The sequence below is a fragment of the Calypte anna genome, chromosome 2 (assembly GCF_003957555.1).
Source record: "Calypte anna isolate BGI_N300 chromosome 2, bCalAnn1_v1.p, whole genome shotgun sequence".
NCBI lineage: Eukaryota > Metazoa > Chordata > Aves > Apodiformes > Trochilidae > Calypte > Calypte anna.
This window is the reverse complement of record NC_044245.1, coordinates 132,472,695-132,495,976: the sequence shown is the minus strand read 5'-3', so window position 1 is coordinate 132,495,976 and position 23,282 is coordinate 132,472,695. Positions and strand designations below refer to the sequence as shown.

The 23,282-nt window shown below is 38.5% G+C and overlaps 1 protein-coding gene across 2 annotated transcripts in view; it reads right to left on the bottom strand.

Annotated features, from left to right (window-relative positions):
• Positions 1-1,917: 1,917 nt before the first annotated feature.
• ZFPM2 (zinc finger protein, FOG family member 2) overlaps positions 1,918-23,282 on the bottom strand; it is a 304,056-nt gene continuing 282,691 nt past the window's right edge. For both annotated transcript variants that reach the window (XM_030445147.1, XM_030445149.1), the window contains 3 exons: positions 12,539-12,745; positions 8,092-8,316; positions 1,918-4,477 (listed from right to left, as the gene is read on the bottom strand). In XM_030445147.1, the coding sequence (XP_030301007.1) occupies positions 1,986-4,477; positions 8,092-8,316; positions 12,539-12,745 (2,924 nt within the window). In that variant the 3' untranslated portion in view covers positions 1,918-1,985. The remainder of the gene's footprint in view (positions 4,478-8,091; positions 8,317-12,538; positions 12,746-23,282) is intronic.

Here is a 23,282-nt window from a genome sequence, read left to right as displayed (position 1 = left end):
TACTGATACTAATGTATACATCTGTCACCTTTGTTGAGAGCAAGAATTAGTACAATTTTAAGCACTCTTGTTCTATATTTAAAGCCCATCTAACTATCAGAGTTGTTAATAATAGTTCTTGAAGTGTTCATTATTTTTGCTACTGGATCACATGTACCTACACTTACAAATGAAAAAAAAAAAAAAAATCAATTCAGTTTCAAAGTACACAGGGATGGGGTTATTGCAAAGCAGTCGTATTGCATTCTCTTATGCTAGACTTCAACTGGCTGCATAGCAGAAGTACCATCCTTTTATGTATTTTGTTCTGGGTTGTTTCTTTGGCTTTCTTAGGAACTAAGTCATTTATAGATGCTTATGTGACTATTCAGGTCATGGGTTGGCTTTCAAATTCATGGGATGAATAATGCAGCAATTGGTCACTTTTATAGTATCAAAATTTTTATGAAAAGAACACTGAAGTGAAGTGAAGGGTATTAATCGTGCATTCTTTGAGAGTTAATATAACAAAAAATAATTTTTTAGATTTTAATATACCAGAAATTATTGAATAGTATTTCTATATTGAATTAGGGGACCAAACTGCTGTTCTATTTAAATGAATGATAATGCTTTTCATATAAGAATACTGAACACCTAAAGAATCATACGAGTGATGTTATTAAGCAGATTGCTCCACTGATTTTGCCATACGAAGATACTGTTGAGCAAGTATATCTTCCTTAGCTCCAATAATAAGAACAGCCTTCATGGTTTCAGACCTCCACATTTTAAGTTTTAGCTCATTAGGTTGTCTTAGACTTTTTGTACTCGTGACCTTGACCAGCAAGGACTCCCTCAAAGTGGAGGCATCCTTTGCAGTCATTTTCTGTTTGCTTCCCTTGAAGAGTGGGCAATGTTACCCTGCTCCTAAGAGCTCCCTCTTTATAGTTTGTGACCTCTAAATCCTCCTTGAAAAACAAAATAAAAAAAATTTAAAGAAAATACTCCCAAACTTGTCCAATGATCTGGAATTTTATTCCATCCATATACATGCATAGTAACAACATTTGTTGAGAAATTATTTCTATCAGAAGTAGAACATTATCTTTGTGATCACCAGTTGCAGTATTGCTACTCTTATATTTAAATATATCTTATATATGAATTAGATTCATAATTGCAGCATTGAGTTTAGGGTTTTGTTTTAGACTGTGCCTTTCAAAAGATAAAACTGATTGATATGACCTCATTACTTACAATACTGCTTCCAGTAATTTTGTTCATTCTTTATAAAGTATTGCATTTAACAGCAAAGGTTTAAAAATTGAGACAGAGATGCATCAGCGAAAGAAAATACAAGTACTATACAAGAAAAAAATTGCCATCTTCATTTAACGTACGTTTCAGATTAAGAAAGTGGACAGAAACATACTGCTACATACAAATGCAAAGCCTAATGACTAAGGTACTGTATCTGCTAAAATATAACGTGCAAACTGAGCCCAATTGTTCAAAAAATTGAAATTTTAAGGCGAACTTTACAGCATAGTTGAAACTTCTTTGCAAGTTATATTTTAGCATATACATATATTTGCAACAGCATATAAGAAAAAAAAATCAGGATACACAAGTGCTTTTGAAGCTATTTCTAAAATGCTTTTCTGTATTGTTTGTGACTATTTTCTTTAAAATCTACTATACAGTGCAAACCATATGTGCTACACAATAACTATACAATAACATTACAAATGACTTTAATATAAAGTTTTTTAAATAAAAAATAACATAACTACAGCTATGAATACTGCTGGTAAAATAAATAAATATTTTTGAAAATGGCACCAATAATACACTTTACTAATGGACTGTAATGAAATTACACCTTTAAGTCTTCAACTCAGTAATAGAGATATCTCCTGATTGTCCAGATGTAATTCAAACAGCTTTCTTTAGACTGTATGGAACAATATGCTAAACACAGGTACCAAAGGTGACCAATTGTTTCATTTGACATGTTCTGCTGCATGTGACGAGCAATAAAACTTCTTATGAGTAATAAAGTTTGAAAGATTGTTGAACTGGATGTCACACAGTCGGCAATACTTTCCACTGGTTGGGGCCTGGGTAGAACCATTCACGCCTTTAGCTATACTAGACAACTGTTCCTCTGCTGTAGGAATGGCTGGAGAGACATTTTCATTTGCAGTTAAGGGATTCTCAGAGATCCAAGAGGGAGACTTGTGCCCATCTTCATGTGGAGGATTCTGGGAAATGTTCTCTTGCTGTGGGTTTGCAGCAGGTCTTTCCTCCTGTTTTAGTCCCCCATTAACTATTACCATGCCTCGGTTTTTTGGCAGTAGTGGAAGAGACTCTTTCTTCTGCACAGCACAACCGTTTGAAGGTGCCTGGCCTTTAGGAGACTCACTTTCTGTATTTGTGCTTTGATCTAAATCAGTGTTATGAATGACAAGAGAACCAGAAATGTAATCACTTGGCTTTATTCCATAATATGGAGAAAGCTGATCTGCTCCTTTAGCTTTCTTTATTGCTCCAGGGTAAAGGCATTGTGGAAGAAACAAATGTTTGTTTTCTTCTTTTGTAGCAATAAGCTGGGCTGCTTCACTAAAGACTTTTAGTCCTTGAAGTGTTGCTAAGTGTGTTGAAAATAAGTTTCCATTAGGAGAGGACTGTTTGGAGTTGCCATTTTTCTCACATTTGATTATGTTTCTTTCATAACTGACATCTGGGCTGTTTCTTTCACTTTCTGGGTTTTGAAACACCTTACTGTCGAGCTGTCCTAGGTCGTTACGCTGATGGGCAGTGACAGGGCAAAAATTCTGCTTGTGAGCCAGGTAGTTCTCTACCTTGTTAAAACTAATCTTGCATACTGTGCACTCATGGTAGTCCAGTAGCCTTTTGGGAGATGTGGACGTCCTCTCTGACGGGGGTAAGCATTTTTTACTGAGATCTATTGGCACATCCATCTCCAAGCAAGAGACAGCAGAGTGGGCAGTATCACACTTAGAAACTGGAACACACTTGTTAATAGACAGTGACGTTTCCAGATGCTTTGAGACTATTCCTGGAAAGATATCACACCGTGGATGGTAGCATTCTCCAAGGCCCTCTGTTGACTCTTGAGTAGATGTACAAGGATTGCCAAGATTAGCCACTTCCAGAAATCTCTGTTGGACTAGTGGTGGTCTTTGCTCTTGCTCTGGTAGGCACATCTCATACATCTTCCTTCGCTTCCGGGTGCGCATCGTTCGCTGCATGGCAGGCACTTTGTTGGAAGCAGATCTCTTCAGTGGGGGATCGTGGCGAGTGGCACAGTAATACTGCTTGTGGACCATGTAGGTCTCATGTCTGCTGAAAGTAATATTACAGGCTTCACATGTGGTCTTGTTAGGATCACTCTCCCCTTCTACTAAAGGAGCGCTGGGATTCTTCACATCAGAAGGTTTTCCGTTTATCTTCTCATCACCGTTGCTTGCAGCTGACAACTTTTTAGATTGTGCTGTAAAGTCTTTTTCGTGACTTTTGTTGTTTGGCCCAATCAAATCTAAAACACTGGAAGAGTTTATGCAAGATGTCTGCAGAAGTTGATTCTCTGGATCTGATGTGTGAGGAGCTGCATTCAGGATATTTATAGAGCTTTGGCCATTACTGGGGCTTACAGCTTCTGGCATTTTCTCTGGAACACTGGAAAAATCTGGTGACTTTGCCATCTGCTGCCATCGGCTGCTGCAATAATGCTTTTTGTGTACTAAGTAGTTGTCCAAGTTATTGAAAGTTATGTTACACTCAAAACATGTGGCCCCTTTGGGCATCAAAGGGCTGTAAATTACAGGAGGATAATTGCTACTTCCATGCCTTAGTCTTCGGTGGACGAGTTCAGACATTTTGGCCAGTATTTCTGAAGCCTGAGGAACCACAGTGATGTCTTGGGGAAAAGCAAACTGGGAAAGAAAAGGTCCCATTGGGAAAGAAGGACCAATACTAGGCTGAACTGGCGATGAAGCAAGTCTTGGACTGGATGGTTCAGATTTTATTTTAGTGTACGAAAAACTCTGCTTATTTGTTGCAGGCTGGGTTTCTGGTCTCTGGTTTGGAAGGAAAAGTGGAGCCTTTTTTTCACATTTATCAAGCTCTGTATCAGAACTTGCATCTTTAGTCTGCATGGTCTTTTGGCTCTGGGGAACATCATTTCTGCTCAATAGGTCCGTTGCTGGCTGTAAACCTTCTTCATTACCACTTGGAGAGTGTTCAATGTCACTTTCCCTTTGAATTTTGTTGCCAGAGACATGTAACTCTTGGTGCTGCAGTAGCTCCCTCTGAGTTTGGAAGCCAAAATGGCAGTGATTGCATCTAAAGGCAGCTTGAGTAAGATGGGAGAACAGGTGCTGATGAAAGTTAATCACTGAGTCTGCAGTGTAAGTACAAACTGTGCATTTCAGACTAGCTCCGGGTGGGAGAAAATCTTCCATTTTCACTCCTATAGAAAAGACAAGTAAAATACAAAATAAAGTGACCGCTTTGCATTTCATGAAGCATACCGAGAAATCAGTTGCACAGAAGGTACAAACAGTGTGAGAATAACTCATTTTCTTCTGATGAGATATTAGTCACCCTGAAAATATTGGAATTGGTTCAAAATTTCTTTCCTCGAACTGCTAGAGGATAGTCCCAAACTTCTCTGGATAGCCTTAGTATCTGCATGCATTCAGCAGAGAGAAAGGGAAAGAAAGAAAGAACAAGGGAAAGGATAAAAATAGACTGGACTTATTCTAAATGAAAATGTCTTAGAAATTGCAGTTTTAACTAAAGGAGACATAATGTTCCCCATACACAATCACTGGGAATTTTGAAGCACAGAAAATTCATTAAAGTCAAGAAACACAAAGTTGTGGTGCAGCTTGACATACAGCCCTCAAACTCAAGGGTGCCTTAAAGCCACAGAGAAAGCAGAAGTAGCATTTTGAGCTTTATTGATGCTCAGCTCTTTGCCTGCATGAGTTGGGGGAGCAGGATATAGATCTATCCTCATCAGGAATGATTGATGAGATTGCATTCATTGTGATGAGAGGAAGAGGAGTAAGATGTGGCTTCACCAACATTTTATCTTCCACATATAATGGCCGTAGGCAACTACTGCTGTAATACATCACCTTTTCCTCATGAAATCACTACAGCTTTCCCTACCAAGAATAGTACATTCAAAACCATCTTACAATAACCACTGAAACAATAAATATCCTCCCCATGTTTCATGGTATTTTGAAACTGAAAATGCTTTAAACAAATTTCTCTTCTGTAAGAGTCTAACAGACTCTTATTACCTGTTAGACAATAAAAACTGAAAAAAATATTGGTAGAGATGATACCTGGAACATAAAATGGGTATTTTTTGTGTCAACACACACATACTATGCCTTGGTCAGGTAACCTAGGTTTATGGCAGTTAGACAATATAAAGCTGTAAGAATTCCGAGACTCAATCTGTGGAATGTAATTCTGTTATACCTTCAGGTGCTCAGTTCTACCCTAGCATCAGTGATCCCATGCTACTCTTAGCCTCAAAGGCCAGAACAGAGTCAAGGAGACCCACAGCACTGTAATCAGAGCTTGTTCCCTGGCAGGAACTTTTTCACCAGGAGGCCATGTAAAGCTTTAGCTCCTCCACTGTCATGAGGTGATGTTTCATACATTTCCAAATCATGTGATTTGGAAAATCATAGTCACAGTGGAGTGACTCTACAGACTTTGCATTTCAGTTAGGCCTCTGTGCTCCTGTAGTGTGGGTCTGCTACAGCCTCCAGCAGGTAAGGTGACAGAAGTTGAAGCAATCACAGCCTTATTTTACAGGGCATTTGGAAAAGGAATGTTTCATTCCTATTGCAGAAGCTGTTATAACTTGTTATAATCTGCATAGAAAAATGAAGATTGACAGGATCTGGAATAGAGTGAAAAATCACTGAAATGTTTATCTATCATTAAAAAGAAGGGGAAGACCTAAGTTTAAGCCTCTGATCCAAGAAATTCCTAAAGATTCTAAGTGGAAATTCAGCAGGATCTCACAGCTCTGTCTTTCAAGGAACACAGATACTCATCTCTAGATTGCAAGAGACAGGGTCAATCACAGCTCATGGCTGAAAACCCTCCTGCCACCTAAGCCAACAGTATTTCACTTAATGCAAAGAGCTGAAGCAACCTTTTTACACAACAGCAAAAATTCAGAATTTTCCTCTACTAGGGAGAAATGAATTTGTTATCTTCCAAGTGTACACAGTTTTAATTACTAGGCTGTAAGACATGCTGGGCTGCATTCACCTGCTCATGTTGAAGCTGCTCCTACTGTTACACTGGTTCACTGAACAGTGAAATATTTGCTAGGCAAGAGACAGAAAATGGCAATAGGCTGGTATTCAAAAGTTAAGATCTGGAAGCACAAAAAGATCTGACCACTAAATGAATGGCCAAGTGTTGTCTGTGTTGTCTACATAAGGGAGTTTCTCTAGTCCTGCTCTGGGAGGTACCAAATTCCTCCAAGCCAAAATGATACCTTCTACATTTTTAATTGCTACCCAAGTATTAGAGGAACATTTTTCATTTCACCAAGTCTACAGATTAGATTCTGACTCCCCCAGCAGTTTTATGCTGCAGCTGAATAAGGCTTTCTTCTGTGAATAAAACACACATGAGTATTCTTCACACTGTTCATTTAACAAGAGGCCCCTTACCTCTTTCTAGACACAGCTCTCTACACTAGACAGTCATAGAAATCATAGAAATCATAGAAAGTTGGAAGGGACCTCAAAAGATGATATAGTCCAACCCACTCTGCCAGAGCTGGGTCACCTACAGGAGGTCACGTAGGAATGCATCCAGGTGGGCTTTGAATGTCTCCAGGGAAGGAGACTCCAGAACCTCCCTGGGCAGCCTGTTCCAGTGCTCTGTCACCCTCATAGTGGAAAAATTCTTCCTAATATTTATATGGAACCACCTATGCTCCAGTTTATAACCATTTCCCCTTGCCCTGTTATTAGTCACTGCTAAGAAAAGCTTTACTCCATCCTCCTGGCACTTGTCCTTACATATTTATAAACATTAATGAGGTCACCCCTCAGTCTCCTCTTTTCCAAGCTGAACAGACCCTGCTCCTTCAGCCTTTCCTCACGAGGGAGATGTTCCACTCCTTTAACCATCTTGGTTGTTCTACGCTGGACTCTTTCAAGCAGTTTGTGGTCCTTCTGAAACTGAGGGGCCCAGAACTGGACACAATATTCAATATTCAACATTCAATACAGGCATAACCTGATAATGCATTATTTTCTATTTTTAGGTTTTCTCTGCTACTGAAAACTGTAATGCAGAATGTTCTGCAAACTTGCAGCTTGTGTTTCCAGCCCTAATTCAAACAGCATAATCAAAGGACTTTCAGGGAGAGATAGAATTTCTGCCAATTTCTAGATTTTTAATGTCAAGAATTTTGGAACTCCACTTTCTGCATATCATTGTATATGATGTATCTTATATGTAATTTTAACAACATATAGAAAGAAAATACTGTTCCCATTTTATATTTATACAGAGGGAAAGAATATTGTTAAGAAATGAGAAGTTTTAATGAAAAAAGTATCCTGGGAAAAGCACACAGAGTTGCAGATGCTGATCCTTAAAGCCTAAAGAAACCTATCCTAGGACCCTAAGATCTTATTTCAGAAGGACTTGCTCTCTGATGCTGTATGTTACTCTGCTGAGCAGCAAAACTGCGTAGGTAGAGACTGTAGTCTAGTTTGGTGGATGGAATACTGCAGTAATTGATTCCATCACTAAGAGACCAAGGAGCAGCAGTCTAACAGCATCTGGATTTCTGAGCATACCCTCACCAGTACAGAAATGCAGCCTGCACGAACATATACACATCTTAAGAGAGAGACAATATTCAAAAGAGGATTAGTAGGTAAGATAAATGACACTGGTTGCCCATCAGAAACAGTTGACATTTTGGTAGTATCTACATCTAATACTTGCATGTATTTGGAAAGTGTCCATAGTGAATAATTCTTCAAATAGCTAAATCTAGATGACATGGGAAAATATACTCACCACTGTGAGAATTTAGGTGCATTTCCAGAGCTCTTGCATTAGAAAAACTTTTGGTGCACTGTGGAAAGGGGCAGACACTGGATATCTGCTGAGCACTATCTTCATTCTCCTCTGGCAGCTGAGGCCCCTCTCGTTGCCTCCCACTGCAGTAATACATGAGATGAGCCTGCAGGTTCCGCTCGCTTCGATACCAAATGCCGCAGGATTTGCAAGGAAATATGTCCTCTGCAAGCAAATATAACCAGGTGCAAGTTAGCCACAGAGCACTCACTGCCAACCAATTAACACAGCTGGATTAATTCCCCTCACTTTCCCATTAAATGCATGCTTATTTAGTAAAATATTGAAAACAGAGTCACGGGTTTATTATAATGTCACTTGAAGGTGAGAGACTGAATGTTAGAGGCAGTTGTTTCTTTTAGAAAATTTTAAAAATAGTAAAAAAAAGATAGAAGTTTTTGATGTCCAATTATCTAAAAAACAAAATGAAATTGTTTGTTGTTAATATACATTACTAATTCAAGAAATAAGCTGCATTTCAAATACACCACTACGCAATAGAAGACATCTTTCAATTGTGCATTTTATTATTTGTGCACAAGTCTTTCCAACATTGAGCCTTAGAAACTGAGTGCTAATTGCAGATCATTTTGAAGAATGTATGTTTTCAGAATGCTTATGCTGCTGTTCCTGTAAAATCCTTTTGCTTTGATATCCAGCAGTCCTGACTACATTACCTTTCCTTGAGATCCTACAGTGTTGAATGTAATATTCCACTTAGCAGAATGTTTATTTCCCAGGTTCCTGTTGTTATTAATATTAGAAGTTAAAATTTCCAGTAGAATTTTGTCCTCTCTGGTAAATTGTTTCTGTTCCACTTCTCACTAGGCAAAAGCGTATTCTCTAAGAATAATGCAATTTTTCATTGTCTTCTATCCCAAAGGGTCAGCACCCTCTGTGAGGGGAAGACAATGCAGAGGTTGCACAGAGTGCTTGCCAGCAGCAGAGGGAGTGGGTATTTTGATCATGTACTGAAGGATACAGACTTTACTCATATGAAGTGTAGTAACGACTACTGTAAATACTTTGTGTATTTACACAGGGCAGATAGATATTTGGTTTAAAATATCCTGTCAGAAGGATATCTACACAGTACACACTGAGTATGTGTCTCAGAAGGACAAAAGACCTGTTTGATCCTTCTGAAAACTTAATTGCCACCTATCAGAGAGAACAGGGAAGAAATCCCATTGCTTTAGGATACATCTTCACTAGTAAATTGACTAATAAATGACATGGGCCAATCTGGAGCACTGGAACTTCTTGTTTGTGTTGTTAAATCACAGGAATGGTCTCTTCCACACTTTTCCATTAAGTCAAATAACACCATATGCACTCCTGCATACAGTTCAGGATTAACCACTGGCCTAGGATCATTCCCTAAAACTGGTCTGGACACTGCTCACATTTTCATGAGACTAGCAGAGGATACACTATGAGGTGCCAGCTGACCTCAGCATCACAGACGGGGCAATAGCAGTCAACATCCAAACACATATTGCTAAACATCAAAACTCCCTCTGGCATCAGAATGCAAAACCAACTAGCAACTGCAATTAACTCAGTCCTGAAAAATGGTTGGCTGCTCTGAAATACATGGTTTGCGCAGCTGATGTAATTAATTGTAATTTATGAAAGTTTACTTTTCAAATATTGATGTGTTTAAGACAACTGCTCTCTTCTAATTCTTTTGGGGGATGAAAGATGAACTCTCCAACCCTCCAAAATGAATGAGTCCTTTACTTGTTAAATACCTATAAATGCAGACAAAATTTACATTGCTTAGTTTGCTTCTCTGACTGTATTGTTAATGCTTGTCTATTTCTATGCTTATTAATCTGCATAAAATATTTTCACCACTCCCAGTTTTTATTTTTCCCTTTGCCAGTGAATAATTGTGCATTAATTTAAAACACGAAAAACCATTTATTGGAGTAGTATTCCAGTATATACTACTAAAACATTACTGACAAGGCTTGCATAGTTTGAAATATCTTTCTCCTGTGAATGCTGACATCAAATGGGTTAAAAAAGTTGAACATTGAGGTTTTCACAGAAGGAAAGTCCAACAGTAGTAATAGGAAATTCTGGTAGGGCAACGTGTCCTATCTGAATCCATTTGATTGCATTCCATCACAGAACTTAATTTTCTTATTATCTTAATGAATTTGACTTCCAGACAACTCTTTATTTCCTATGGGTTAGATAGCCTGGACAGTCCAGTTATGCTCCAGTTATGTATAGTGAATGTGACTCCCATTTTATGCCATGCAGAGGAACCCATTTGAGGAGTTTAACACAGTGAGAGGATGCAGTTCCAGAGAGAAAAATGTATGGGATCTAAAACTATCACTCCCCCAGAGTGATGCAATGGATCATGGATCCATGATCAATGCCCCATTGATCAGTTCAGGAAATGAAACATCTAATTTAAAGCTGCATGAGTCAAAGGTGGTATTCCAAAATGATTTTTCAAATAGAAAATGTTGGAAAACATTGCAAAAGCCCCTAAGCCCCCTTCATTTTTCTAGAAATTGTTGGAGGTTTTTCTGTCAGAGATCTAGAAAAATAATGGTTAAGAGATGTCTCACTATACATCTAGAGATGTATTGAGCATATTACTGGACTCACATCAATCTCAAAACTTTAATGAAGAAACTGAATTTCACTCAACAATGAAATGTGGCAACAGCCCTGCCTGGTCAGAGGCAGTTAGAACTAGGGTGGAAGGTTCTGAAAAGTGAGACTTGCTACTTCAGCAGCCTCCTGGAGTTAAGGGCACTGATTACTCAGAGCTGCTGCTAAACTGGTGAAGCAAGAGCTGGTGCTCCATAAACTTATTCTCTTAGCAGCAGAAGAAGCAATGAACAGCGAGGCTTTCCAGGGCTCTGCAGGAGACAGCACTGGCAGCAAAAGTGTTTCCAGAAATTTGATGCTGTAGAAATCTGATTACTTTGCCAAAGCCCAGAGCCAGCCTTGTGTAGATCTGCACAAAAATACACCCTCAGCTGCAGGAAGCTGTGAATGAGTCTTTGCTCCTTAGGCTTAGTAACCTCATCCCTGGTGGCTTCCTTCCAGCTGTTGGCCATAAACACTGGTCTGCCCTAACTTGGTGGTCCACTTCAGGGGCTTCTCACACCTTCTCTTGGAAAGGTCCTGTACAGTGCTAATCACTGGTTCTGTGAACAAGTATGTCAGCTCACAGCAACCCCACTGCTGGGGTAAAAATGAATGTGCTTAGCTAAAGGGCTTGAGGTTGCTGCCAACTCATTCTCTGGAAGGGAGAACTTGGATGATTTGGACATTTTACGTTTTATCTCTTAAAATGGGCTATGTGTAGCTATTAAGACTGTGTACTCAGAAAATAAGCAATTATATAAAAAATAATAATGATTTAAAAACTTGGAAAAAAAAAGAAGAAAAGGGAAAACATGGGATTAGCTAAGTTGCTACAGAAGTGGCAGATCACATCCTTGGCATGTGCACCCACACCTGCAATATGTGTTCACTATAACTAACTAAAATACTTACAAACCACAAGCAAGAAGTGTACCAACATGTGATCTAAATGTAAATGCTTTCAAAGTGCTGAGAGACAAGGATGTGCAATGGGACTAAATAATGACTGGTGAGGTTCATGGTAAGAGCTAATGATTTCAAAAAGTACTTAGAGAGGACAATGAGGAAATATGGCTGAATAAAGGTAAAAAGGAGTAATTAAAAAAAAATAGAGAATTACAGCTGAACTGTCCCAGTTCGGGAACTGATTTATGTACTCATGTGCCTCCTCTCTAAGGACAGCATTTAACTACATGCTGTGTTTTGTCCATGATAGGGTCTAGTGGTGCCCAGAGGGCGTAAAAGCATTCTTAGGCAGCAACATTGAGTGGAGATACTACAATAAATCAGGGTTGCTGTGAGCCATGACCTCCACTGTATTTTGAAACACTCACTGAAGAAGTGTGTTCTTTCTTTTCAATTGAGTATCACAAATTATTACCAGAAGCTGCAGCTCTAAGCAACCTGCTTACTTGAGCAAGAGAGGCTTGACTTGTGAGCTAACAGGCCTATCTTATCTACCTTTTTAACAGTTTCTGATCATAGTGCCTCTGGGAGCAGATCACAGAACCTCCACTCACGGGCAGATCAGATATTCTGGGTGAGGCTCTCACAGAGCCCAGCTACCAGACCATCCTTCTTTCTCCTTTTATCTCTGTGAGTTCATCTGAGATGATGGGGGAACAAAAGCAGGCTTCGATCTCTGGGGTTTAAGTCATGTGGTTTCTGTGGTCTTGAATACACTATCACTGTATAAGCTCTTCGGGTGAGCCACAAAGCACTGCTGTTTCAAAAAAACCAACAACATAGAATAGTATTCACTACTTACTGTTCACAATAGCTGTAGGCAAAATAGATGCCATTGCAGCCTGTTGAGGGAGCAGTTGTATGGAGTCCAGCAGGCGTGCAGGATACATCCCTTCTGTGAGAGTCATCTGACTAGCAGCTTGCAGCCTTGAGTCAAAATCTACAACAAAGGCAATCAGCTCTTCACCCTCTGAGATGGCCTTGGTTGTGGTACACCAAAGCTGCCCTCCTACAGGAAACATAAAAGCAGAAAGATTTAATTGATGATATCAGATTCCAGAATTTAAAACATCAGTGCTTTATCTTCACACTCTTTTTTCAAATTTCTATGGCTTGTTCAAGGTAAAGAGGCAAGTAATTTTTATTTTCAGTCTTCCTGCCGACAGTGTAGGAGTTTTCAATGTATAACAATTTGATGATACTTATCCTATTTGCAGTATGACTGTTAATTTTAATTTTTCATTTTTTCCCAAAATGCTAGCATTGTAAAAATCAAGATATAGGTGAAAATACTTCATATAGCATTTTTCTTATAATTACTTTTCACCAAACTTCCTCTCTATATTTTTTGTTTTATTTTGGACATTGAATCACAGCACAATAAAGCCAAACAGCTGCAAGAAAGAAATCAAGATTTCCTCTTAAGGGTATTCTTCCCCTCCCTTATGTTTGCCACCCTTTCTCTAAAAAATCTTCCCTTATGTAATATTCTTCGTAACATGACTGCTTTATCTCTGCTTACACTGACTGAACTTCCTGAAAAGAAGATATGCCAAAGATCTGTTTCATAAAGGCTTATTCAAATAAAGGTTTGTTTAAAGGGGGGGGGGGGGAGGTGGAAGAACTTTCATCAAACAGTAAGATACACTATAGCTCTGTGCTGCAAATGTCACGTGTAGTGCATTAAAAAGAAAATTAACTATGCGAGTACATCTACTAATGTATTTGAATGTGATAGTGAATGCTCATTTATTTAACATGTTTAGACAGCCAAAGCACTTATATTGTGTTATCTACACTCTCAGGCCTAGATACATATCCAATACAGTTATGCCTGAAATAACGTTGCATACTTTACATGTTATAAAGCTTTTTTTTCGCTCAGGTTTTGTATATATAGAAAAAGCTATATGTTGTATTCATTAGGCAAGCAAAAACTGTACTCATTTTGATAAGTAATATTGCTGTGTTTATCTTTCGGCATAACTGCCTTTTCAACTGCACTTCATTTTTTCCCCTCAAAGAGATTATAGTTTTAAAACAACTTGTTGCAAAAATCTGGTGGAGGAGATAACAACAGTGTATGATATGCCACAGCTAAATGGAAGAATTAGGACATTGTTTTAGAGAAATCTTGGACAATTAATTAAACTAGTCTATTAGCTTTCAAAGATGAGCAAACAAAACAGCGTCACTGACAATGTGTTTCAGTGGAAAAATAAAGCTAAGCTTCCAGACCTCAAAGTGGTGTAAAAGTTTCAAAGCAAGAAAAGTGTATTTCTATTCACCCCTTGGTAATACAGCAGCTGAAGGTGGCTTCAAAGTTTACAAACAATTTACTGTGATGGGACCAAAGCACATGAAGGTTTACTACCCTCTAGAACAACAGCATTAAATGGTGCCAATCTGAGTAATTTCCTCTAGACAATAAGAAGATCAAAAGTGAAGATAGTGCCATAAATGTCTACAGAGGCAGAATCCTAACACCCAAGCAGGAATTCAAACATTTAAAGTGCACAGTCTGACTTACTGCCTGATAGAAGTCAAGGGTAAACATACAGAAGCCTTCGGATTTAAACTGGTATAAAACCTCTTCAAGAGAGAACCAGGCTTAAGTACTCCAGTAGTCTTGTAGATAAAATTACATGATATACATTCTGCAATTTGAGAACCTGAAACTGGGCACTGCAAACACCACACAGTTCATTTTCTGGGAAGAACAGGGACTTCTACCTTATTTATACACAAATGACGTAATAATCAACCTTTATGTTTTAGTATATTTCAAGACAGAAAAGAGCACTTCATAGACTGTATTATTCACTGTCTCTTTTAATAAAACAAAAACATGTCACTGCAGAAGTACCAACTGAGACTTTTTCTATCCCAGCAAAGATCCTGACATACTGTACCCTTGGAGGGGTGGGGGAGAAAGCGTAGTTGATTACTGGGTCTCCAGCTGCAATCAGTCTGGATCAGCTAAAAGGCTGACTCAGACTCCTGGTGTTAGAGCTCCTCAGGGTGTTGACTCATGTCCAGCAGCAGATTAAACTCCGACAGCTGAAGGGAGCAGTGACCTCAGCTGCCTGCTCCACCCAGCTCCTGGAGGCTGTCACACCTACAGCAGGCACAGATGAGTGGGTCCTGTGACAGCTTTGGAAGAACAACAATCTCTAGCTTGGCTTATTAAAGGAAATCAGAAGTTCCGATGTTTAATCCACTCTTGCATTTGAATACAAACCTTCCACACAGCAGGATTCAGATATAAAAATTACACTATTATTTTGATTTCTTCTATCTCACTCTATAGAAAATGAGGCATGTAAGTGATCATGACACAGACATCCATGTTTTCATCATTATATGATACTGTGTTTGGCTAAGCTGGTAACTCCCAAAAGATGCAGTATATCACCTCTGCAGCAAATCACCCACAGGCACAGGACTCAGCACAGTCCCCTCTTGTCTGTTTCTCACTTGTTTGCACATGGTAAAGCACCCACTGCTCTTCTGAAAGACGCAAACAACTTTTTTCCCCTTAATGCTGTGAATGCAAAGATGATGGCCTTCATGCACAGCAGAAAAACAGTGGAAGAGAAGTCACCTTGAGCCTTCTACTGTGTAATTAGGGAAATGGCTTGCGGAGAAGCTGGCAGAGGCTTACAAATTTAATAGGAAGTTCCAATCATGACCATGGCATGAATTATTATGCTGTCTAGGCACCCTTGTCAGGGACTGGGGCTTCCTTACAGGTGGTGGTTACAAAACATGAAAAAAGTTCTTGGTTTCTATAAGCTAAGGCACAACTGACACATGCACAGTAATATCTCAGGAACACAACATCTTTTCATAAAGCAAAGGTCAGTGTTAATGACAGATTTTCAAAAGAATAAGAAGGAAGTCTGTGCCAAGTACTGGTGGCAATGGAGAAGGAGACAGGAAGATGTTTGCCTGAAATATTTGCAAAGACATGGAGATTTTATAAGGAAACATAAAGGCCTATCATTTAAGAGATGAAGCTCTAATTAAAGTGGATAAAATTTTTATAAGCAATTGTTTCTTTTGTCAGAAAACGACTATGGGGGTTAAATGTTACTAACAAAGCTTTACCAGGCCAAGTTTCCCAGACCTACAAGACACAGTGATCAGAAAAGAACTCATGATTTTGGACCTCTTCTTGCCTGTAATGAGTACCTTTATGCTGAATAGGGTCTTGTTTTACATGGTGAGTTAAGAAGTTTGTGGACCAACTCGAAGGCAGGAGGGCTCTGCAGAGGGACCTGGACAGACTAGAGAGCTGGGCCGATTCCAACGGGATGAGGTTCAACAAGGCCAAGTGCCGGGTCCTGCACTTTGGCCACAACAATCCCATGCAGCGCTACAGACTGGGGACAGAGTGGCTGGAGAGCAGCCAGGTGGAAAGGGACCTGGGAGTCTGCATCGACAAGAAACTGAACATGAGCCAGCAGTGTGCCCAGGTGGCCAAGAAGGCCAATGGCATCCTGGCCTGTATCAAAAACAGCGTCACCAGCAGGTCCAGGGAGGTGATTCTTCCCCTGTACTCAGCGCTGGTTAGGCCACACCTCGAGTACTGTTTCCAGTTCTGGGCCCCTCAGTTTAAGAAGGATGTAGAGGTCCTGGAGCAGGTCCAAAGGAGGGCAACCAGGCTGGTGAAGGGACTTGAGCACAGGCCCTATGAGGAGAGGCTGAGAGAGCTGGGACTGTTCAGCCTGAAGAAGAGGAGGCTCAGGGGAGACCTCATTGCTGTCTACAACTACCTGAAAGGAGGCTGTAGCGAGATGGGAACTGGACTCTTTTCACAGACGACCTTCAACAAGACAAGAGGACACAGTCTTAAGTTGTGCCAGGGGAGGTTTAGGTTAGATATTAGAAAGAATTTCTTCACGGAGAGGGTGATTAGGCTATGGAATGGACTGCCCGGTGAGGTGGTAGATTCTCCATCCCTGGAGACATTTAAAAAAAGACTGGATGTGGCACTCAGTGCCATGGTCTAGCAACTGCTCCGGTGGGTCAAGGGTTGGACTAGATGATCTCTGAGGTCCCTTCCAACCTGGCTAAATCTATGATTCCATGATTCTATGACAAGTCTTACTCTTGTTCAAGTGCTGATGGGAGGTTTTTGAAATACTAGAAAGCTTGTGACACTGGAAAGCTGTTTTTCACTACAAGCATACTTTTAACTCTGTGAATTTGGAATTAAATTTATTGAGCCTGCAATATATTGTCTCTTCTCAGACAAAGAGAATAAAAACGTCACTAAGCAGTATGTATTCATTTGAATTCTTTTTCTACTTCATTTTGGAATTAGAAATTCTCATTTAATCATTGAAAGTTGGGCAAGTTAAAGAATATCATGTTGTGCAAACTACAGTAAAAAATTACATTCCAATTGCACTGACATGAGTTCTTTATCAAATGATTAGGCACTGAAACAGCTTCCTGATACCTTCAGATTTTCCACCGAATGGAAAGGTTATTTCAGGATTCTCTTCTCTGTCTGCATCTTTCACTGCAAATATTTCTGCTGGTTGAAAAAAAACCCCAACACCACTAAATAAAACAAAACAAAACAAAACAAACAAAAAACCAAAACAATAAACCAACAAACCAACTTTTTAAGCGAAGGAAAAATTAAGGTCTTAGTGTCCCCGAAAAACTGTGGACTTACTGTTCTTTGTAATGTTTATGATCAAGATTCTTGTGCAAACAGATCTGGTTCCTAACAGGAAGCTTATAAATCATACTCATAATTGCTGTCAAAACTGCAGTGGAGTGTACTGCAAGTTTCGATAATAAAGAATAGAGTCACAGTTCAAACTTGATTACATTTTGGAAATTCATGCTGCTCTTACAAGAATCAACAGTCTTAAATATCTTCTTCTCCTGCCAAATTTTTCACTTGCACTTTTTATTATTTATGAAATCAGTGTCTGCACAATGTCATGCAGACCTCTGCTGATAAACTCTAATTAAGATTAAGACAAGCCTTTTGGAAAGGATCCCATCATTAGCAAACATGATAAACACAAAAATACTCCCTACTTGTCAACCAGGAGCAATTCAGTAACCTAACAGTATTATCTGTTGCTAGGCTACAGAGCTGACAAAGCTTCAATTATATTGTATGTCCATACCTATAGAATACTGTATAAGCAAAATGTATCTACTATAAAAGCATTTAACTTCATCCATGCTATCTGTAATTCACGTGTTCTTTCAATGGCAAAAATCAGGTTAATAATTACATAGCATGCTGGAAAAATCTTAGCGATGTGTCATGTTTGCACAATTTTTTCTAATTTATCTCTATGACTATGGACATTTGTTTTGTAAAAATAAGAAAATGCAAGCAATAGAATGCTGTAACCACAAGCCCAACTGCATTTGGGCTCATCAAGATATGGAACCACACTTAGTATAAAAAATATATAGTAAATTGAACCAATTAAATTGTGTTTAGATGCTGTAATACTCTATCTTCTGTATTCAGAATAAGGAGTACTGCAGTGATAGATATGCATGCTAATACAAAACTTTATTTTATGTAGGGCAGACATCTAAAATACAAGGGGAACTTGCTTTTCTTTTTTAATTTAAAAAAACACAACAAACCAGCTCTTTTTTTTTCCCCTCTACATTTGAATTTCTTTGTAAAACAAAGTGACCTGTACTATCATATTTAGAACCAGAAATTTGGCGATGGCCCTTCACTCATTTTGATTCTCAGAAACCTACAATACTTTCAGAGAAGACACAGACCAGTACAGTGAGCCTTCTGATGGAAGGCTTTTTTTTTTTTTCCCACTTATTTTTTGCAGACCTTTGAGGAGTCATCATTTGTGGTCTGTGGGTCAATCTGAAAAAACCCCCAACTATTAAAGGATAGACTCCTCTGTTAACTCCACTGGGAGAAAAGGGCTTAAAAATGGAACCCTAAAGCGTCTTGACTGATACCATTGCTTTTACAATAGGTGACTTAAGAAAGCAAGTAGCTAAAAACAACATTTCCACTGAGTGCAGCTGTTTCATGGAAGGAAGTGCAGCTATTTTTTCATGGATGAAAACAGCGTAACAACAGAATAAACACACTTTCAAAGGCAAGCCCAGTTTTCCTGTCTTATTTATCAGTCAGATTTCCTTGCAGAACCATTTGACCCTAGTTTTTTGACTCAGAAATTGCATACATCTTTCACAGAAGTTTCAGAAATCAATGGCATTTTCTGTTAAACCAAATTTTCAGTGCCAGCTAATTCAGAAGTACTGCTTCAGTGTAGTAGAATTTGTCCTTACTGGATTTGATTCTATTGCTGCAACAACATAATAGCCCATTTCCTGTACACACATCTTTTTTGCAAGAAGGGTCAAAAGACTATCAGAATGTATTTAAACAACAGACTGACTTCTAGTGACTTCCAGGAACTGTCAATGGAAATAAACCTTCCTCTCCCAATGAAATATTCCAATTTGTAAACGATGATGTTTTAGTAATGGTATTAGAGGTTGGAGTTAATTTATTATCTTCCCTTCTTTGCTGCACAGGTTAAGAATTTAAGGAGAATTTACACATCACAATAGGATGGGATCTTCATATTTGGGTTCTTCCTGCTTCTCACCCATAGGGCTGTGAAGAATCAGCATAATGAATGCCAGTTCAGTGCTGCACAAGGTACTGGGCAGATCTCTAATTTCTGACATGAACAAAGTACATATATCTATATGTAGACACATTGTTTAATAAAAAATTATAATTAATTCAAATCCAATACTGTTGAAATTTTTGACAGTAGAGTGGTACAGGGAACAGAACTTATAAATTATGTGTGCCCCTTCTTTGAAAAATGCTTTGGAGGTTTCTTTGTGCATTGGCAAATACAGTAGGAATATGAGGTATTGTGTGGATCCTCCTGCACAGCACCTGATAAAAGAATAAAGAGCTGTGACATATTCTTAAAACAATAGAGGAATTAAAGAGAAACAATGGGCCAGCTGCTTCATTAATACAATCAAAAGAGAGCCCAGCACAGAGGAGTCCAGATAATTAAGCACTACTCTTTTGGACCTTTTTTTCTATAATAAAATTGCTAAAAATTTATTAACTACTTCATAGTTGTTAGATAAATCTATGTACTTGTTTATTTAGGTTGATTAATGCCTTTTCAGTATTCTACAACATGCCAACTCATGGTTCATACAAGTTTTTGAATAAAATAATGTAAGAATAAGTGATATGGATCTGTGGTATATACAGCAATAAATCAAAAGCATTTTGTGAACAGTCGTTCCATTTACTAAATAATTCTTTGCATTTTTCACATGCATAAACAAAATATGTACTTTGCACAGAATTTTTGCTATTCATGTATTTTAATGCCAAGGTTCTAAGTATCTCTTTGTGAATAGTTTCAAAAATAACCTCTGAAAATTTAAACTACTCAAGCTCTGACCAAAAAAAAGAAATCAGTTTTAGCACTACATTAAGATTATTGAGATGATTTCCAAGCATCTTCTATAATTTTCGCTTGTTTACTGATCAAAGGAGATTACCAAAAGATATCTGACCTTCAATTTTATCTAAACTCTTGCATCTTATAAGCCTTCAGTGTATTGGCTGCATATAATATAAAATCTATTATACTCTATCAAATTAGACCAATACAGTAGACAAACATTTAATATTACCTTTTTGTACAGCATAAAATATGGAGCCTGCTTAATTTTTAACCCACTGAACAAACTGAAAAATAAAGGAATTGCAACAATGGTATTTTCTAGAAAAAAACACCAGAAGAATACTCAGCTTAAAGACACTTGCCAAACTAAAGAAGGTGGCTTTAAAATCACTTCATTTTGTGATATAAAATATCTGACCAGAAACAGGAGAAGTACACTCCTTTAGAATATAGCTCTTACTTCTGCACTAGAGTCAACCTGAGCTTTGGGACTGACTTCAGCTTAGTTATTGACAGCTGATAGCCTTTTCACTTGAGTAGTTGATTTTATAGTTAAAAATGCCAGGCATTATATAGGTGATAAAAACAGTCAAGAAACTTGCCAGTCCTAGGGGAATGGACTATCAAACCTGGAATCCCATTGTAAGGGGTAGGTCTCCCCTTGCTGCAGTATGGCTACTTGAAACACCATGTTCTGTATTGCAGCAGCCCTCTCAAAGTAATACTGCAAAAAGCTTGATCAGCAAAAACTCAACTCAACATTGTTTCTGAAGAGCAAGGAGTATAAAAACCTCTTATTTTTTCATCTGTTGTCTAACTGTTAGTTTGAGGATTTCTGTATGTTTCCTCCAATTAAATGTCTGGATGTAAACAGAGTTCTGTAATGTAAAAGAGTGAAATAGATTAGCATTCAGAAAATATTCACAGGAAAAAAATGTGGTAATTTTATTTGCCATTTCCCCCCTGATAGAGCTGTCACAGCTTATTTACCACAGGGGGAGACAGTTAAACCCATATCCTTAGAAGTTCTATGCATTTAAGAGGCTTATATATCTCTTCTGGGACCCTCGTTCAAATCCTGGGCTAATCAGAGTGAATACATATCTTTCTATTAGATGGCTCTAAAAAGTCTTAGGTGATATCAGTTCCTGGTGGACGACAGTCCACAGCGTAAAACTATTAAATGTTTGGCACAAATGGCAATACTTATGGAATGAAGCTGAAAACTGTAATATCCTCCCACATCACAAGAAGTTAAATCTGCTGCTCAGAGGTTGAAATTAAAGCCTGCCACAAATGCTAAACCTGTTATATTTCCTTAATTCAGCATAAACTCAAACAAGGAAGTTGAAGGAATTCTTTCACAAGTTTAGCCATTTTTTATTTTTTCTTTTCTTTTTTCTTTCTTCATTTTCTTTACAAATTCCTCAGTTCTGAATTGAGTGTTACCCCTTTTTTACATTTGAATTGGGTCTCACTTGAGTGCCATTTCAGAATTTACTAATCCTTCAGAAAGGAAATGATAAACAGCTTGAAAAAAATTATAAACCCTTGCTGACATTGTCCACGTTCTACTCCCATCATCACTGCAAAGGAGCTAGGACTTACTGTCACAGCCATCTCACCTACCCTTCTACTTTTTCTAGGATCAGTGAATGGACACTCTACAAAAAGCTTCCCAGAAGGCATTCCCAGGTGACCCTCGCTGCTTCCCCCAGCTTTTGTGGATATACCAGGTTTCAGAGAGCGAGAAAATGGACCACTGAAACCAACTACTCTGAAGCAGGGCTTTGGATACACACATTCCTACAATCCCTGCTTCCCTAACAGCACAGCTGTGAGGTGACCTTTCTGTAGCCTTACAAACACAATCATGCCTGTGGATTGTCTTTTCAGAGTTATTTTGTGAGACTCGAGTGTCTGAAAAAAGGAGCTGATTAAATGAGACAATAGATATGCTTTAATGGTACCTCTTTCTTATAGAGAAAGCAGTGTATGCTTCATCTTATCAATGGATTTTCTGCTGTCTTGCACCTGCTGCTGTAGGGCTCATTTCTTGCCCCTGGGCAAACACAGAGTGAATGGCAAAGGCACCTGAGTGGAAGGAAGGATTATGTAGAGGGGAGCTGGACTGATAGGTTGTATTTGTAAAGGAAACAAACACACTAAACAGAAGGACAAATGGGGAAGTTTTAGAACAGGAAAACCAAAGCAAGAAACAAATATTGGCTAAGACACCTGACTGCCTACTCAATACATGGGCTTTGCTCCAGAAGAAGCTAAAGGCTGTGGGTGAAACAAAAGCCAACTTTTATAATGAACAGAAGCTGAAGCATTTAAGTGTGTGCACTGTAACCCTGAGAAAACAGTTGCTACTGTTGCTAACTATCTTGCACCTTTCCTCACCTTAATGTTCAGCTCACAGGTTGAAGTTCAAGAATGAGCTTTCCTCAGCTATAACAACCATGGAATCAAAGCAGCAGTTGGCGGTTCAGAAAAAATAATTTTGCTTCGACTTAAGCCATTAGAACTTTTTACATTGGCTATGGTGGAAACAAGGCTCTGTGACAAATCAGTGGCTCTCTTACTAAAGAAATAACTGAATAAAAGGCATTAAAAGTAGATATGCATGTTTAATATGTTATAAAATGCAAATGTCATAGAAGCTACAATAAGCACCTAAATCAGTCTTTTCTATTTAAGAAAGACCTTATCAAAACAAAACAAAACACTACACCCATGCACAAAACCTCTACCAAGCCCCCAAATTAGTTCCTCTAGATGTGCTGAAAATCAGGTATTATAGTTCTGCCTTTTGCAGTAGAAGCTGTAAGTAAAAAGGACTGAAAACTTTTTATGATTAAAAGCATTTCCATCTTCCAAGCCATATACAAGTCCAGAGTAAACAAGCATTGTAAACCTCTGTGAGTCAACCATTTAATTCATCTGAGAGACTGTTAACAGCAGAAAGCAAATCCTGTAATGCTAACAGCAAGACTGAGCAACCTCCAGTCACAATTGAAATAATAATAATTAAAAAAAAAAAAAAGAAAAAAAAAAGAATATGAATGAGCA